Here is a 17,682-nt window from a genome sequence, read left to right as displayed (position 1 = left end):
TCAGGGAACAGTAATTGTGTATATCCAAGGGTGGAGTGGGCGTCTCTGTTTGCGCACAGTAGATTGAATTATTAGGAGCTGAACTGTAAAGCAGACAACTCAAATTGGAACCGAGCAAACGTACGTACATATGTTTTGAAGCAGGTGCCAGTACGCCCCAGTATGCCCCTTCGGGGAGTACTTAGTGTGCATCGAACCCTCGCCATGGGAGGCACTCGAGTATAAATATTTATTCTAATGCTTACACGTCGAAGCCATGGATCCATATACATTCACAGGGAATTAGCAAATCAAATTTCATTCGTTGCACAGATAGAAACATATCTGTATCCCCTGCGCTCCCGTTTCATGGCAGTTCTTATGCGATTTCTTGTTGCCGGGGCAGGCATTCCCCAAATCAATTAAAGGGATACCTCCCTGGGGGGAGTAACGTTCGGGGAATCGAGCGATTCCTGCATAGATACAAGATACGAGTACACACTGTACGTACGTACGTACGTACGTACGAGTATATCAGAAATTGCATCACATGCCGATAGTTAAGGCCAATCATTGCTTAGTTTGCCACAGCCGAAGGCCGTGGCGAGAGCGGGGGCGGGGCCGGGGCCGGGCCGGGGCCGGGCCGGGGGAGGGTGGTGTGGCAAAGCACCACAATTTGCTGGCCAACTGTGAGTTGCACTGCTGCAGCCACCCACCCACATGCACCCACATGCACCCACATGCACCCGGCCACAGCTACCGCATTATCCAGATCACGTTGATGCTTCTGACATTTTAGGTTCAATCCCTGTGGGGCTTCCGCTCTGCCAACACACACACACACACAGACACAGACAGTCACACACAAAGGCATAATTTTGTCGCTGCAACATTTGCAATGATGACAGCCAGTAAAGAGGGAGCGGAGGGAGGGGCGGGGGGGCTGCCGTTGCGGTTCCACGGCTCCACTGCGGCTGCAATGCGGCGAAGGCTGCAAGCTGCCAACTCCTCCTCCTGCCCCTCCTGCCCCTCCTTCTTCTCCTCCTTCTGCTGATGGCTCTCTGTGATTTTATCAGCAACAATTTCCATTTTTCATTCCCCCGCCCACACTGCATTATTTAATGCGGGGGTAGGGGGGGGGGGGGTCTATGTGTGTGTGTGTGCAGCGTGAGGCAAGTAGGAAAGTGGCCACAAATAGAGCGCGCATAAGCCAAATCCTTTATTTGCCAAAAGGAAGCAGAGCAGCGATGGCGCCACTAAAAAATATGCATAAAAATGTTCAGCTAGAAAATTAGAAATATGCAGCCAGGAGCCCCTCCCCTCCCCTCCCCACCCCTCCCAGAGGAAACCTTGAAATTTATGGAAACAGAAGAAATTCCGCTGCGGAACGCCGGAACGCTCTGGCTGTCATTTTTTGTCGCCTCTCTGGCACGACCTCATTTTAGAGCGGCGCCAGCACTGGGCCACTGCCAAAGCTCTATGTCACCTGCCACCTGCCACCTGCCACATGCCACATGCCCCGGCTCAGTCCCACTCCCACTCCCGGGCCGGGTGTACGAGGCATTCCGATTTGGGCTACCGGGGAGTCACATGAGGACCACATGAGTCACACTTTGAACTGAATCAAAAGCAGCAGCCAGAGTAGACAGCTTTCGGCTTTCGGATAGATCTGCATTACTGCAGCTCCACATCCGTAGTATGACGGACCTTCCAAGGTCTTTAAGCAAAGAAAACAAAGTCCATAAATTGTGGCATTGTTTGTGCCGGTTCAAAGACTCGAACCGCTGAAGTGAGTCGAAATTGCGGTCGAAACGGGCCCATAATGCTAGCCCTTGGAGAGAGTTATGTATGTATCTGACGGGGAGCCAGCAGCCAGCAGCCAGCGTCCTTAACGAGAACGTCAATATCGATGGCAACTGAATTAACTTTAATTATGAAAGCCGAGTACATATGACGGCAGGAAGAGATGGCAAGGACCACTGGGGCGATGGAGCGATGGGGCGATGGGGCCTGGGAGCAGGAAGTCAACTGTGATTTGAGGCGTTGCTCCCTTTGGCCAAACCAAATAACGAAAGCTCATCGTAAATAAGTTAGGAGGCGAAGAGCCATAAAAGCGAAAGTATCGTAAAACCGCCCAGCCGATTTCCAACGAGAGAACAGGGACAACACGGGACGAGTTCAACAGGCGTTGTCGCTCTTGATGGGTTTTTATGGGTTGGGCATGGGCATGGGCATGGGCATGGGCATGGGGGCCTGGAGCACACGGTCTTAAATCCAGACAAGGCCCGCATGCTCGTTCCACTTTACTGACAGAACCTGAACCATTCGAAGGACCCAAGTACAGAAGGACCGAAAGCATTGCACTCATTGATGAGCGCTATCAGGACGAGAGGAGCCTGACCACATAGAGGGAACTATGATTGCAGATACACATATGTATGTAGATATGGGGATGCTTGATAGTAGAATCTCTGACGAATCGATGCCAGAGAAACGTCTCGGCCTCTGGCTCTGGGTGGGGAACACCACCAAATCTCGCCCTCGCCTTTTCCCGGCTGCCATCGAAATCATTTCAATAAGCATCCAAGCGGGGATCCACGAGTGTGTATACACGTACGTATATTTGTCAAGTGAGTTGTTTTGCAGTGCCCGTCCCCCACTGGTATCTGAAGGATGCAAAAGTTAAGAAGCAGTCGACCTGCGGTATTTTCCACCTAAGCAGCTTTCGTAAGTTTCCCCCCACCCCGCACTGCCTGGGTGAATGGGCAGGATTTATGAATTGGACTGCCACTCGAGTCACTCCTCGCCGGAGCCGGCAAAGTGGCGAAAGTATGCAAATTTGCTGCTCGCCGGCCACAGCAAAGGCAGGCAGGACCGGTCCAGGACCGAAACCGAATACAATTTTGCGAACATGTAAATAGTTTTCGACAAAGGGAGTTGTCACTGCATCAGTGGGGGGGGGGAAGCCGCAAAAATCCAAAATTAAAACGTTCCAGCACACACACACACACACACACATGGCAGAGGGAGGCGGAGGGGGAGTGACACAAAGCGAGGCGGTCAGAGAGGGGCGGGGTGGGGCGGGGTGGCCGCAAAAAAAGCTGCGGAGAAAAGTTTACATTTTCGGGCTGCAACAAAATTAAAATATGGCACAAAGCGCGCCACGTCGAAGATGCAGGCTGCCACACCCCCGGACACAACGACACACGAACCAGAATCAGGACCAGAATCAGGACCAGGACCAGAACGTTGTGTCAAGAAAAGCAGCCACAGCAAAGCCTACAAACGTCTCCTGCGGTGGGTCGGGGGCGGCGGGCAGGCGGGGAGGCAGTTGATGAACCCTTGGTGGAACTTTCATGAGGCAAAAACCAACAACATTACAAATTTACACAGCAATGGAAAAGGGTGCGGTGCGGGTTCGGGTGAAAAAAGCAGACTACGTGACGCATACACGTGCCACAGGAGGTGGGGCTGGGGCTGGGGGAGCAGCCGTCATCATCATTTTGCACTCTGCGGCGTCGACGATGAGGATGACGACGACGACGACGACGACGACGACGATAACGTGACCAAACCAACAGACGACAGTGGGAAAAGTTGCACAATTTCCAAAAAAAAACATCAATATTTAACTTAAATATTAAGAAAGTATTTCTTCAGCACTTGATTGGCTGCACCAGGAGCATGATAATATTGGGATTACCCTTTGCAGATCGACATCTCGTGCCGGAACACAAAGAACACCGTCAACGCGCTGCTGACGCGCACGAATTTCGTGACCCTGAAGTACGTGACCGATGGCTGGGGCACAGATGCGAACGGCTTCAAGCTGGTGATAACGTCGGTCAAGGATCCCAGTAAGTACAGATGGTCCGCGCCTGTGGCAGTCGGCAGTACCGCTTCGATTCCATCCCACTTTCAGAGCACACCTGCAAGGACTTCACCTGCGCCACGCGCGAGTTCTGCATACATCCCGATCTGCTCTGCGACGGCGTCAATCACTGCGGCGACAACTCGGACGAATCGGTGCAGAACCTCTGCCAGAGTAAGTCGAGTCCACGATAAGTCCATTCCCTTCCGGACCTCCAGCACTTTTCATTCACTCTTTGCAGGCGAGGCGAGCAGCACCGTGTTCGGAATGGACATGACCTGGTTCGTCCTAATCGTTGTCGGCGTCCTGCTCGTCCTGAGTGCGCTCATCGTGGCCGTGGCCATCTGCGTGTGTCGGCGCCAGGACGAGAATGCCTCCAACCAGAACACCGCTCTCCAGCGTAAGACGAAGCAGCCAAAGGGCATCGAAATGCCAGCGGGCACTAATCCTGTCGAATCCAATCTATCCATCTTTGCAGTACACCACAATGCCGACACAAATGGGTCGTCGAAACATCTGCACTACCATGGCATTAGTGTCGGCGGTACGCTGACGAGGGAGCACACACAACTGCCAGCACAGTCGGGAAACTGGCATCACCCTGCGGGACCATCCGGGTACCACCGCATTCCACACAACTACTTGAAGATGGCCACCAAAGTCCGTCCCATTTGGTGCTTGGCAAATTCCGTCAATTAGGTCAAGATCTTTCACAAAACTCTGCCGGCCTCAGCCAGACGAACATTGCCGGCTCCGGCAATCACCAGAGCGCCAATGCCGCCAATGCCGGTGCTGCCCAGAAGGACGAATGGTTCGTCTAGGATCTGGCAACATCGTGGCACGAGGGCACTGTGAAGGAACGGAACCAATTTGACTTGAGCACAATAATCTGTACTTGAATAAGTAAAATTATGGATATTTGCAGAGCATTAAATGAAGTGAGTACAAAAGCTGATAGGGATCCGAGAATGATAATGATAGCTGAGCATTTCCCTTCCATTGCAGGACTGTACGACTATACTTAACAACAAAACAATGTGGACATCACCGCGCAGGGTGTATTATTAAGAGATCTCTATGCGTACCCAAGCAGAATCTCGAAAGCGTTGGGCAGGTGGTCGGAGTACACTCCGCCCACTCTGTCGGATAACCAATGCAACTGTACATAGTTTATAAATACGAAAATATCATTTAAAGGACTAATATTACAAGCTGGCTAAAAACAGAGACACAGAACAGAGAACACAGAACAGAGAACCCCCATATCCCTGAAACGTATAGGTCTAATAACTAGGGAGTCCTCGTCTTAATTTGTTGGCATTTATTTACTAGAATAATTGTACCATGCGAATGTACCATGTGCTCGTATCGTAAGAATAGACAACCATTACATTAGACTTCAATTATTGCTCTTTGATTATCGTCTTAGTTGGCATTGCGGGTTGCTGCGTTTGATGTATGTACAAAAGGACAAGAGTTCTTCAGTTTATCATCAGAGTCAGAGTCAGAGTCAGAGGTAGAGGTAGAGTCAACAATCGTAAGCATTTAAACCAAACCGTAAGAAGTATTAAAGATCAACGAAAACACTGTCATTGGAATACAACTTCCGCAAACCTGGTATTTAAGGTGTTTTTACAACAAAAATTAAACAGCAAAATGGACACAAGAAGGACTCAACAAAAACAAGGGATGTACATAGGTAGCCGACAATATACATACATACATCAATACTCGTAATTAACGAAAATGCATAAAGACATTGCAAAAACAGGAGGAGGATACTTCTTACTTGCTGTCCACCTGTCCACCTGTTCAACTTCATATCCCACTTCCATTTGTCCACATGAGAGCCAGAGACGACTCTGGAGACTTTCACGAATCATCCAAGAACCGAAAAAAACAAACCCAATGCTAACGGATATATTCTGAGACATTAAGGACAATACAGTGAAAACTTTTGCTTTTGATACAACTCAATTGAGAACGCAAGGGACATGGAGTGCATTTGTAACCTACAGAAGAGTGTCCGAATCGAATACAATTTTCTACAATCAACCAGAGAACCAGAGGAATTCTACACTAAATTAAACAAAATAAAACAAAACAAAACAAAAAGTACACAGAGAGTTGAACATTTTGCTACAAAATCGAATGATAACGATCATATACTTATACATATTGACGATGCAATGGAATGCAATGGAATGGAATGGAATAAAACTCGAGAAAAACCAAAACTAAAATGCTTCAAAATGATTGTAGTACTTCCCGCCGTTAATATTTTTTTAATATATCATACATACTACAAATACAAACGAAAAACCAAACAAAAACTAATACAAATACAAATACAAATCTAAATAATAATACTTATCCTAAGAGCCGTACGTAAGAGCCCCTTTCCGCTGCTAGAATTTGTCTTTCAAAATATGTACTTCCATAGGCCGGCCAGTTAGCAAGCCCCCGAGTCCTTTATGGTTCTTCAATCTAATTTTCTGAAAAAAAAAAACCACAACAACAAAACAACCAATCAAATTTGTTCGTTTGCTAATAGAGAAAATTCAACTAGAAATATCCGAAAGTAAATGCTATTCCAGCGAGTACCGTACCACTAATCGGAGGGGATACGGGAATAAATGCGATTTTGTCAAATTAAATTAGTTTTGTACTTAGCAGTAATGAAGGACCCTAAAGCTAAATTGAATACCTAGGCACCTAGGAATACTAGGAATAATACCTAGGCATAATTTCCGCTGAAGGTACCAGTTGATCAGTTATGTATCTTAACTCTCGTTTTGCCCGTGCGTCTTATATAAATCTATAATCGTAAATTATAGCAAAATGGTATTATGATAAATTGAATTTTTAAACAAAATTATAAGCAAATTGTATTAGGCGTCAAATTTTAGAAACGAATAAAACCGAAACGAACAAGGTACATGTTGAATATGTATGTGTATGAGCTAGGACTACTTTCATTTCATATACGGAAACAAGTAAATCTAATAATAACCTAATGAGACGATAATAAGCGATACAACATTATAACTGAATAACCACAAAGCTATTTTATGCAATACAGGAAATATTGAATACAATACTGAATACCGAATACCGAATACTGAATACTGAAAATTATGCGTCAAGTCAAGTAAAATGTTTAGGCAAACGATTGTAATTGTATTGTAATATCGTAACCGTAACCGTAACCGTAACAGTAATCGTAACCGTAATCGTAATCGTAATCGTAATCGTAATCGTAATCGTAATTGTAATCTTAATCGCATGCCTACTTCTCACTGGTGAAAATCGGCCTAGATCATATCGTTATCGTTCAGTACGGTGTCGGTGTCGTATATGAAGTGTAGTTAAAATATACATACAATACTATATGAAGCATACAAATATGTTAAATACAATTCAATCGGGTCGGACGGATTCAATGGCAGAATGGCAGTACCCACAGTACCCACAGATCCACAGATCCACCCAAACATTTTGTGTATATTTACATGATGGGCAAATAGAGGATAGACGAGGATAGAGGATAGAAGGATAGTGGTGCCCAGGGTGGTGGTGGTGAGAAGAGCTTTCGTTTCCCAATGTAAATGTTAAAATGTGTTAAAATTAAATTTTTTTACTGTCTACACTCTCTAACTCTCGAAAAGACTTTGCCGCAAATAGTCTTAACTTAAATTACTATACTATATGAATGTACACGTACACGTGTGTGTCTATGCACATTAGGCATTAGCGACAGTATATGTATTCCCTCAACAAATGAACCAAAAAAATTACCAAGCATTACACACAACCATCCACAAAGACGATACACACGAGTATTCATGTGTATCTATGATTCTACCAGTTTCCCCCACGCTTTTAAGTTCGATTGACAAGGATAATCAGTTGTACTAACTTGCTTGGATTCTCGAAGAGTATTATATAGAGTAATAACTAGGTTCACATGCAAAATCACTGGCCATACAGAATAGGCCTCGTAGTGCAAATGTTAGCCTGACATATGGATATGGATCGAGGCGACACTCCACTAGGGAGTTTTTAGTTTCGTTATCGCACGCATCACCAGAACGAATGATGGATGGTCCGCAATTATTTGAGTGTACGAGGGAGTATGCTATTAGTTGAAATAAATATGATACGAGTACTACGACTAGTACTAGTACAGCAACAACAGGTGCAAGAGAAGGTCATTGAGAGAACATGCAATAGTATTCCGAAACGAATGAATATCTTGAGAGGTCGCGTAAAGTAATGCTTAGCTTTGTGTTAAATTGCTGTTGAATATAAATGTACTTGTACAATGATAATAATTATGATATGATGGCATTAAACATACTGAAAACACACACAACAACAAGCAACAAGCAACCACACCCCAAACCAAACCGCAACAATACAATAACAGCAGAAGCAAAAGCAAATGAACCCAAATCCAAATGAAACTAATTATAATGAAATAAAGAATATAAAACGTTAAAATGAAACGAGTTTCTCTTCTCCATACATAAGCTATATCTTTGCATTTATAGATCTAAACGCAAATCCAGTCCAAAAGTCTTCGGCCCACTAAAGCTGGGCACAAATGGTATGGGTAGAGCTCTAGGCTTTATCAAATATTATATTATATTACCAAATTGTTGCCTGAGACCTCAAATAGCTGTTGCAATTGGGTTCAATAAAATAGTCTTTGGTTATATTTAACAGATTTGTTTCCACCTCCAAAGATCACAGACTTAAGGCTGGACCACACGGAGCTATCAGTAGAGATAGGAGAGCTGTTCCACGAAACTGGACTCAATCCAGATTTATTTTCTATTTCATTAAATAAACATATTCGGCTAACTCAGTCCAAGTGCTCGTATTCGGTGCTTCTTCTAGACGAGGCTTTTATTAGATGCTTCCTCGTCTCGGTCAGAGTACAAAATGAGTTGAATGCTTCGCATTTGGTGCTGCTTCTCCTGCAGCCGCCTGAGGTGGTTCTGTGCGAGTGTGTTGAGTGTGGCCACGACAAAGTAGGCGACCATGAGAACGGTACAGAGCTCAAAGGCGTGGCTCACGAGGCTTAGGCTGAGGCTGGTAAAGGACTCGTCGCCCTCCCCGTTTCTGTTGCTGGTTTTGTGCATGTGCTGCTTTGTGGACATCAAGAAGCCTTTGAAGAGCGTCTGCAGGCGGGGGCCAAGACCAGGCAGTCTCCCCAAGAAGTTGGCCAGGCCATTGACCAGATGGTCGCTGAATGACACAATGACGCATACCTGCAGAATGGTTGCCTTGATTAGGGCCTTGCCGATCATTGTGGCCACAAAAAACTTCCAGAAGGGAACCAGAAAGTGGCCGCATGTGATGCCAGCCAGGTCGAACAGGGGATTGGGCACGCTGGCACAGAGAAGGATGCCAAGGAATCCCAAACGCCGCACCATCAGCTCCATGCACTGTTTGGCACCGTCGAAAACATTTGAATGACCCCGAGGCCTGTGCCGCTTAGACTTCTGCAACTCCAGTGGCTCCTCCGTTTCCACACCTTCCAACTCATTGCTGGACAGGCGTGCACTCCTGGCCATAAAGTATGGTGGCAGCTCGCCTATGGCCGTGCCAATGCCCCAAAGCAAGGCCTCCGGTCGGACCTTTGCCAAAATGCTCCAGATATCTGGAACCTGCCGCACATACCCCTCTTCGGGGCAGACCTTTTGGTCTGGGTACGGCGGCTCCGGGAACTCCAGGGTCTGGCACTCGTAGGCCGCCAATGTGACTCCGGCAATATGTGGCCCCAGGTATAGCAGGAATGTGTGCAGTCCCGTGCCAAAGCCCACTGCCGAAAGGACGCCCAGCAGCATCCAGTACAAGGCGAATCTCAAGTTCTGCAGGCAGAGGCTCACGTAACTCTCATGTGGTCCCGGCAGGATGCAGACTATACCCAGAGCCAGCAGACTGCCCAGTAGCCATTTGTCCAGCAGCCAGTTAGCGAGGAAAAGCACCAATCCCCCGGCTTCTATGGTTCCATACTTCAAGGTCCGCCAGGGGCGGCGCCACAGAACTAAAGATGTTCGCTCCAGCCGCTCCTGCGCACGTTCGGTCGACAAGTCCCGCTCCTGCTCCTGCTCGGTGAGCAACATGCCCGAATCAGTGGAATCGTTTGAGGCGGTCGGATTCATTTCTACTCTCATACTCTTATTAGTGAAGCCAGTTGGGGATATACTTTGTGTTATTACTTCTATATCAAGGGGAGGTTGATGTGGTTAATGTTTTTTAAACAATCGATTCAAAAACTTCTGGAGCTTAAGGAGGCTGTATTCCGCTTCCCTCTTCAAAATTCAAGGCCTTCTTTGAGCAGAAAATTAGCTATTTCCTATACGGCAAAATTCCCGCTATCATAGGAGACTGCTATTTATATCCGCGGCATATAGCACCGCCGAAACGAAACAATAGGAGAATACAGCTTTGGAAATTTTGAATGCCTCGCCTTATACTATTTCGACACTTTCATGGATAGTGCTAGCTCTTTCTTTTCATTTTTTCTCTTCTTTCTTGCTCCTATTCATGCATGAGTAAGAAAGAGAAAGAACTTTTCTACCTTTTCTATGCTACGCATTTTTACCATTTTTACTAGCCTTAAAGATATTTTCCTTTTTTGCAGTCATGTTTAAGAATCTTTTTTGGATGAAATTGGCACACAGTGGGGTAGTAAGACGGTAAACAACGCACAATTTTGGTACAAAGAAAGACTTACTAATAAAGAGCCTTGGCAGAAGCCCACAAAAAATGAGATTTTCAACAGTTTATTCAATAAAACTTGCATGTATGTATGTATGTATGTATGTACACCTTGAAAGGATCAAGAAAGAATAACACACATTACTAAATGCACATATTTACAACGAACCTGTGTGTATGTAATACGATCGATAAAGTCTACACTGTTGCACAGAACAAATGCGCGTCTAATACAAGTTCACATTATTCATATTTTCGCTAGCTATATATTTGGTAAAATTAGGCTTAGTTTAGTTAAATAGTGTGTTCGCCGAAGGTCGCTGCTGCTTTAGCCACGGCCAGACGCTGGCAAGGCCAAGTAAATATGTATGTGGGATGGTAGGAAATTCGTCAAAAATGCAAATACTTGAATGAGCCCAACCAACGTCTGAAATTCCTTCTCGTTGTCACTTTTGTCGAAGGCGAAATGCGACCGGAGGATATGGCTGGCTATTGAATAGCCAGCAGCATGCAGACAGGCACTTAAGTGACCACTCAAATTGAACTATGAGCTTAGCTTAAAGGTAGGCCAGGTCCAGGCAGTTTTCTTAACCTAACTCTGCTACGGGGCAAAAGATCTTTTTGGTTTGAATGCTAGAATACATCTTGTACTTGGATTCCGTTCGACGTTCCACTTGCCGCCTCGCCTCAGTGTTTCTTGAGTTGTTCGTACGTTATAAAGAATATGATGTTCCAGGGCCCCATCCTAACCCACGTGGGTATGAAGCCCTTATAGAGGGCCAGCGGTCCCTCGTTTCGAATCGTCTGCACTGCACAGTCGAGGCTCCCACTGTACAGCTTTGGTGTGGCTGCCGCAGTGGCCAGGCCGTTTATCGTCATGCTGACGGGTCTCTGGTTCATCAGGCGAGTCTATAGCAAAGGATTATCTCTCATTCTGACAATATAGAATTTTATTTCACTCTACTCACCCGGATGACATCGATGGGAGTCGACGCAATGGCGCTTCCTAAGCTGGCAATGAAACTTGAGCTGTAACAAAAACAGAATTAGCTCCAGAACGTGAAAAAAAGCCGGGAGAGCACTTACATAAAATGATTCGCCACATGATCGCCAAAGGCGTTCATTAGCTGCAGCTTGCAAAAGTCATAGACCGGTAGCTCGACTGACGCAATGACTACGGCACGCTGAGCCGTTGGCCCAACACCGCGCCACAGCCCTCGCACGCCCTCGTACTTGTATATTTCGCTGAAGCAGCCAATTAGACCCTGGTGATGGGCTCTGCCATGCACCTGCATACGCACTTTCAGCACATCGGTGGGGTTGGCAATGGCCGATGAGATGGCGCCTGCCGCTGCCGCGCACAGTATGTTGCTCCAGACCCGCTCGCTGCCGTCTTCGTTCGTGAGGAGGCCGCGCTCGTTGGCCAGCTTCTTGAGGGTGTAGTAGGTGCCGAATTTGATGGTGCCGTAGGTGGCCTGACGCAGAACTGCCGGCCAAATGCTGCAATGAATACGATGATATCAGAAACAAAGTCTAAGGGGTTGCTGGCATATTATCGGACCGGGCAAAGTTTGCAGACCAGACCAAACGTTGTATTTTCGGCAAGCCATTGACGGTGCCGAGTCGTGACTGGCGTTATCAACCTACACAGATGTACGTATGTATGCGCTTGCATATGTTCGCGATCTACACACATTATTATGCTATTCACTAGGAGACAACTGAACATGTGACTGTCACGTTTCGCATGATAAGAACGCAATGCTTGTCTCATGTTGTGACATCGTGCTCGTAGATTCCTCGCCACGACAGGGCCGGTGATAGCCACTTACCCGGAATACAACGCTCGCAGCCCTTCTTCTTTGGAGATCTTGACAAATGCATCGGTCATGCCGCGGTACCGCAGCTGCGAGAACGTTTGATCAATTTTCTGACCTTGGACTTGGAGGCGCGTCTTTGTTGTGTCGATTGGAAAAGTGCCTGCAATGCAATACGAGTATAAATAAGCAAGACGTTTGTTTACAAAGATTCAGTACGGCGATAAGGGTCTGATTTCAAAGCTGATTCCAAAAACACCACCTTTCGTCACACTTGTTTTCGCCACGGGAGGCCCTCATCTTTTTGCATAATTACCAAATTCAGCAGTTATAGATGCAACGCCGCCATAAACAAAAGGCCGCCAGTCCTTGACTTCCGCCATGACCGCCACAGCACCTGTTGATGCTCAAAAACCGATCAGATTTCGCGTTGACCCTTCAACGACGCGACCAAATGCGATGGCACTCCTCCGTTGCAACTTCGTTGTTTACTTAGCGTCGTTTGCAGATTTACTTGCATGAAATTCGCATTAAATATTACACAAATCACGCAACCAAAGTGTCATGCTTTAATTTACATTCGGTCAATTTATTACATGGCAACTACACGGTAGCTACACACTTGCTACATAATGGGAGGAAAAAGAGGGTATAAACAACAGGCAAAGCGGCCCAGAAAATGCATCGGAGGCAAGGTAAAACCTCGCGCCTAATGTACCTTGCCGATTTTGTCTTCAAGGTATATTGTCCTCACGCCCGAGACGGGGTTCGTACGAATCCTGCAATTTGCTAGCTATTTTTGCCTGTTGTCCATACCCTTTTTATAGCCCATTCAAAATTACGACTCATTTTTTCGTTGCATTTTGAGCGGCTGACCTCAGAAATATACCGTCTCATTTTTAGAATATACCGTAAATATATCAATGAAAAACCGAACTTAGCAAACATAACCCCTCTATTTAAAAAGGATAACAGCTTCAATTAAACCGCGGAAAATTATACTCATAATAACATCCTATCCTTTACCTTTGCATTAAAAAAAGACCACGATATCGTTCGCGGAATGAAACCTGAGTGTGTATGGTATGAGTCTAATTTTTGGTACCGATTCATACCGGTTCAATACCCGATTCAAAGCGAGCGAAAAAGATTGCCATAACCGATTCAAAAAGAGCAAAGTGTCTCGAGCCGTGCCCTCTGGTGTTGAAAAGTGCCGGTTGTAGAAAATAGCCAGTACTGCTCGACCAGGGCTGCATTGCTTTTCCGTTGAAAATAAATGTAATTTAAATTTCAATTCATTTCCTGAAAGCCGATCCAAACGACAAAGTAACAAGGATCGTAACGATAATGGGAACAAACTTGAGTAATTTCATTCTGGCATGGATTGGCGTCTCGTTTCAACGCAATCTAATCTCCCTGTTCGGTTTTCTTCGAGGGAAAATGTACGAGTATATTCTCTAAGGGTATTTCAAGCTTCGACCCACGAAACGGACCGTTTCTCTTTATTTGTTTGTTTATTGAACAACAATTCAGGCAACATCAAAACAAACTGTTTAAAAGTCAACAAGAAAGTAGATCAAAACACTCCAAAGATTGGTAGCGAACCTCAAATGAATATTTAAACGCAAACCGATAACGAGTTGAGTCAAAAAAACGAAAAAAAAAAACAGCAATCTGGGAATTCCTATTCACCTACTCGTAAGCTTAGCCCTGGCCCCGTGGTCCATCTGTGGTGCTGGCAGGGGCAGTGCAGGTTCTCCAGCGGCGACCTTTGCTGGCATTTTGCTGTTTTGTTTTCGCCTGTCTCTCTGCTCTGCTCTGCTCTGTCCTGTTTTGTTTTGTTTTGTTGGCAAATTCGCATAATTAAAGATTGTTTTGTGGAAGTTAGCTTACTACGATTTGTCTGTGCTTAATTCACGTCACTCATTTCAAATTCAAGCGCAGACCGGATCGTGAAAGTCGGCGGCGTCACATCGGCGTCAGGCAGTCGCGTCGCGTCGCCGGTCTTGGACCAGTTCGAGCGTTGCCTTTTTGGGGAAAAAGACTTCAATGGGTTTAACCCCGAACATGGTGTGGCTCCGAGTCCGACTCGGACTCCGAGCATGGCTAAGACCCCAGAGAAACAAAGAATTTGGCAAATTAATTTAATCGCTGCATCCTATTGTCGATCCGATCTGATCCGAGCTAAAATGTAATTTAATCGCCTTACAGTTTATTTCACTTAATTTGGCATTCCCGCGCCGCCGGTTTTTTTCTTTGGTAAGTGATTTCTGGCAGTGGAGCGCTCCCGTTCTGTGCCGCGGCGTGGGCATTCTGGGTAAACTGGCTATTTGGTTTCAGCTATTTGCTACTGTGTTCGAAGTAAATTAGCAAATTCACTCAACCGCTCTTTGAAATATCTTGATTTTTACACATTTTGAAGGGGTACATCTCCCACTCTTGGCATCAACATGAATCGATGAAGATCTAAAGAGTTCGCTGCGGGATGCAGGTCGATTCCTTCCTGACTTTGAGGATCCTGCCACCTGCCAGATATTTACCGCAAAACAAAGCTGAATCTTAAACAGCCGAACGCGTGCCAGTCACAGTCTTGGCATAAATATCTGGATATTTCGAGTTAAGCACACAGATATATATGTATGTATCTGTGAATGTGGTATGTGGTCATAGCCGAAGTCTGCTTATGGATCGATCAGGGTGCCTTGTTTGTTAGTCACATGATTGGCATGCGGAAATTCCCCGAAAAAAGGCCGTTGCCATATTTGAACATATTTGTTCAAGGAAATATCTTGGAAGCCCTACGCCCATTTGCTTTCCCCCGAGGGCTTTCGTCTTTCAGCCAGAGAACACGTGCAAAACCTATTAATATTTACGAATAAATGGAATTTGAAATGCAAATACTCATTAAAATGATATTGAGAGTCGTTATTCGTCAGGTTTTCCAAAAATAGTCTCGCAAAGAGTCTCTTATTTATTCTCTATTGAACGGCGGATGATATGCAAAAGAAGATCCTTTGCTGCTGCTGTTTGCTGGAAAGAACAGTAAAAATCGCTGCCAATCGGTTCCCAAATTTGGCAAATTGATTCCCAAATCAATCAACAAGTAGCCGGTTCAGGTATTCCCCAGAACCGAGGGCGAGACGGAAAAGGGAAAGAAATTTCTTCAGTCCTAAGCTGAGACCTAATTAATTAAATTAAATCGAATTTGCATATCTAAAACCGATGCCTGTTTTGTTTACCGTTTGAGAGTAAAAACCCCAAGCCCGACCAAATCCGCATACGCGTAGAAGCTGATGCTAAGCGCGGGTCTGGCGCCAAAGAAATTACCAACTATCCATCAAGCGTTTTGGCCAGATCTGTTTACTGGCGTCCATCCGCTACATGTGCTAATCGTCGATGGGTGGGGGGAATGTTGTGGCGTTGAGTGGAGTGGCGTGAAGGTTTTATTACACTTGGCTGTCGCTACTGTCCAGACCGGTCTGCGCTCCCCATAGCCCCGAATCTACGAGTATTTCCCGGTCCAATCGCAGTCAAAAACGGAGTCGGAGTGGCTCTGGTAATTATGCAGGAATTTTTGATGCGACGACTGTCGCGTCTCCAAGTCGCCACAGTAAATTCTGCGAATCTGACAGATTTTATTGTATGACAAAACTAGTATCATTCAAATTCGTTTACAGCCGGTACGCACCCCCAAAAAACCAAACCATATGCAAAGAAGCCCAGGCCAGGCCAGGCAGAGACCGAGACCGAGACGGATATCTCGCTTCGAATATTTCTCACATCTTAAATACATTTTTCCAAGCTAAGAAAACGGGAAAACTAATTCTTTTAGCAAAAATGATTTCCTGCACAAGGCTATTATAATTCCTATATTCCCATATGACAGGAGCTCCCTGGTTTGTTCTCCACTTTGCTGGATACTGAAGCAGCTAGAGGATTTCTGATCTCTAGAGCGTCTGCATCCCTGAAACATTGAACCAATGAGCTGGATATGCTGTCCTAGTCCTTCATGAACTTTGACGCATACGAGGAGAGGTCTAGCTCAGTGACTATTCCTCAAGTCCTTAACTGAGTCAGATGAACACTAATGCCACTAGTTGGCAGAAGTCCCCCTTTTCTAGGAGCATGAGGCTGGGGCTGAGGAGATGCCTACAAAATGTATGTTTCGTACAAATACCATCTAACCCTTAGCTGGCAATCTAGTGCATGTTGTTCTTACATTTAATGCGAATATGTTTGTGCCCTCCCACCCCAGTGGCAGGTGGCAGAACCCTAGACATACATCCTCTTGGAGCCCCATATAAGCCCCATATGTGCCATGTGCAAGGTCCAGGAAAGTGAATGTCCAGCGCTGATCAGATCGATCGCTCATGCATAATGCATCGCACAGGAACAGCAATTAATCAGCAATTAATTTTTCATAAATTGATCGTTTATTGACTGAAGGCAGGAATTACATGCCCGCTACCGTATGGCCTGCTGGACCGCTGCTGCCCCGCTGCTGCCCCGCTGCTGCCCCGCTGCTGCCACGCTGCTGCCCCGCTGCTGCCCCGCTGCTGCCACGCTGCTCTGGCTCCGCTGCGACGGGAGATGGAGAAAAAAGACAATATTAATTGCTAATTATGCGCCGTGTCAAAACAACAAAACTAAGCCACATACATACATAATAAATTATCAATTTGTCTACGGCTTTAATCACAGACCACAACCAGAATATCAAGAGGTACTAGGCATGTCTTCTGGGGAGGCATACATACAGACAGGCAGGCCAGTGGGGATGGGTATGGGTATGGGTATGGGGATGGGTATGGGGATGGGGATGGCGATGGCACGTAGACCAAAAAACGGTCAATACTCGTAAAACTGAAAGCGAATAAACAATAAATCAGCCACAAATCGGTTGCTTCGAGTGGAATTTTTAGCATAGTTCGTTGCTTTCGACCTTAACGCGGTGTGGTGTGGTGTGGTGTGGTGCGAGCCCTGTGCCAAACAAACACGCTTCCACAGAACAGAGCAGAACAGAACGGAGTCGGAGTTGGAGTCGGAGAGCCCGGGCATAATTAATAAATTCCAGCGTGCGCCGCAGAGTGAGTCTCCAGTCCAGTCCAGCATTGAGCTTCGAGCATCCAGCATCCAGTATCCAGCAAACAAAACAACAAATTGACGTCACACACAGGGTCGGGCCCTGGCCCGTTGCCTGTCGACGGGCATTCGGCCTTCCCTGGGCAAGTGTGACATGGTAGGAACGGAAACGGGTTAAACGGGTACGGCAGCGTCCCCCTC

General features: G+C 46.1%; 3 protein-coding genes across 5 annotated transcripts in view; 1 reads left to right on the top strand and 2 right to left on the bottom strand.

Moving 5' to 3' along the window:
- LOC108152853 overlaps positions 1-8,353 on the top strand; it is a 33,287-nt gene extending 24,934 nt beyond the window's left edge. For all 3 annotated transcript variants that reach the window (XM_033386868.1, XM_017282472.2, XM_017282471.2), the window contains exons 4-8: positions 3,692-3,836; positions 3,902-4,024; positions 4,092-4,250; positions 4,329-4,788; positions 4,856-8,353. In XM_033386868.1, coding sequence (XP_033242759.1) covers positions 3,692-3,836; positions 3,902-4,024; positions 4,092-4,250; positions 4,329-4,549 — 648 coding nt within the window. In that variant the 3' untranslated portion in view covers positions 4,550-4,788; positions 4,856-8,353. The remainder of the gene's footprint in view (positions 1-3,691; positions 3,837-3,901; positions 4,025-4,091; positions 4,251-4,328; positions 4,789-4,855) is intronic.
- A 199-nt stretch (positions 8,354-8,552) lies between these two features.
- Positions 8,553-10,137, bottom strand: LOC108150755 (vacuole membrane protein 1). The gene has a single exon (XM_017279049.2). It carries the CDS (start codon positions 10,033-10,035, stop codon positions 8,749-8,751), a length of 1,287 nt encoding a protein of 428 aa, XP_017134538.1. The 5' UTR covers positions 10,036-10,137; the 3' UTR covers positions 8,553-8,748.
- A 494-nt stretch (positions 10,138-10,631) lies between these two features.
- Positions 10,632-13,022, bottom strand: LOC108151957 (mitochondrial uncoupling protein Bmcp). Its single transcript, XM_017280896.2, has 5 exons — positions 12,716-13,022; positions 12,415-12,562; positions 11,669-12,082; positions 11,551-11,611; positions 10,632-11,491 (listed from the first exon to the last, which is right to left on the bottom strand). The coding sequence occupies exons 1-5, from the start codon at positions 12,780-12,782 to the stop codon at positions 11,270-11,272; spliced, it is 912 nt and encodes a 303-aa protein (XP_017136385.1). The 5' UTR covers positions 12,783-13,022; the 3' UTR covers positions 10,632-11,269.
- Positions 13,023-17,682: the final 4,660 nt, after the last annotated feature.

The sequence above is a fragment of the Drosophila miranda genome, chromosome XR (genome assembly GCF_003369915.1).
Source record: "Drosophila miranda strain MSH22 chromosome XR, D.miranda_PacBio2.1, whole genome shotgun sequence".
Classification (NCBI taxonomy): Eukaryota; Metazoa; Arthropoda; class Insecta; order Diptera; family Drosophilidae; genus Drosophila; species Drosophila miranda.
The sequence above is the reverse complement of the archived record's forward strand: the minus strand, read 5'-3'. Positions and strand labels throughout refer to the sequence as shown.

Excerpts from the sequence above, each read along its gene's own strand:
- LOC108150755 (XM_017279049.2), bottom strand. The coding sequence starts at position 10,035 with ATGAGAGTAGAAATGAATCCGACCGCCTCAAACGATTCCACTGATTCG.
- LOC108151957 (XM_017280896.2), bottom strand. The coding sequence starts at position 12,782 with ATGGCGGAAGTCAAGGACTGGCGGCCTTTTGTTTATGGCGGCGTTGCA. Across the intron at positions 12,563-12,715 it reads ATCTATAACTGCTGAATTTG|GCACTTTTCCAATCGACACA; the intron begins GTAATTATGCAA and ends ATTGCATTGCAG. Across the intron at positions 11,492-11,550 it reads CTCCCATCGATGTCATCCGG|ACTCGCCTGATGAACCAGAG; the intron begins GTGAGTAGAGTG and ends CCTTTGCTATAG.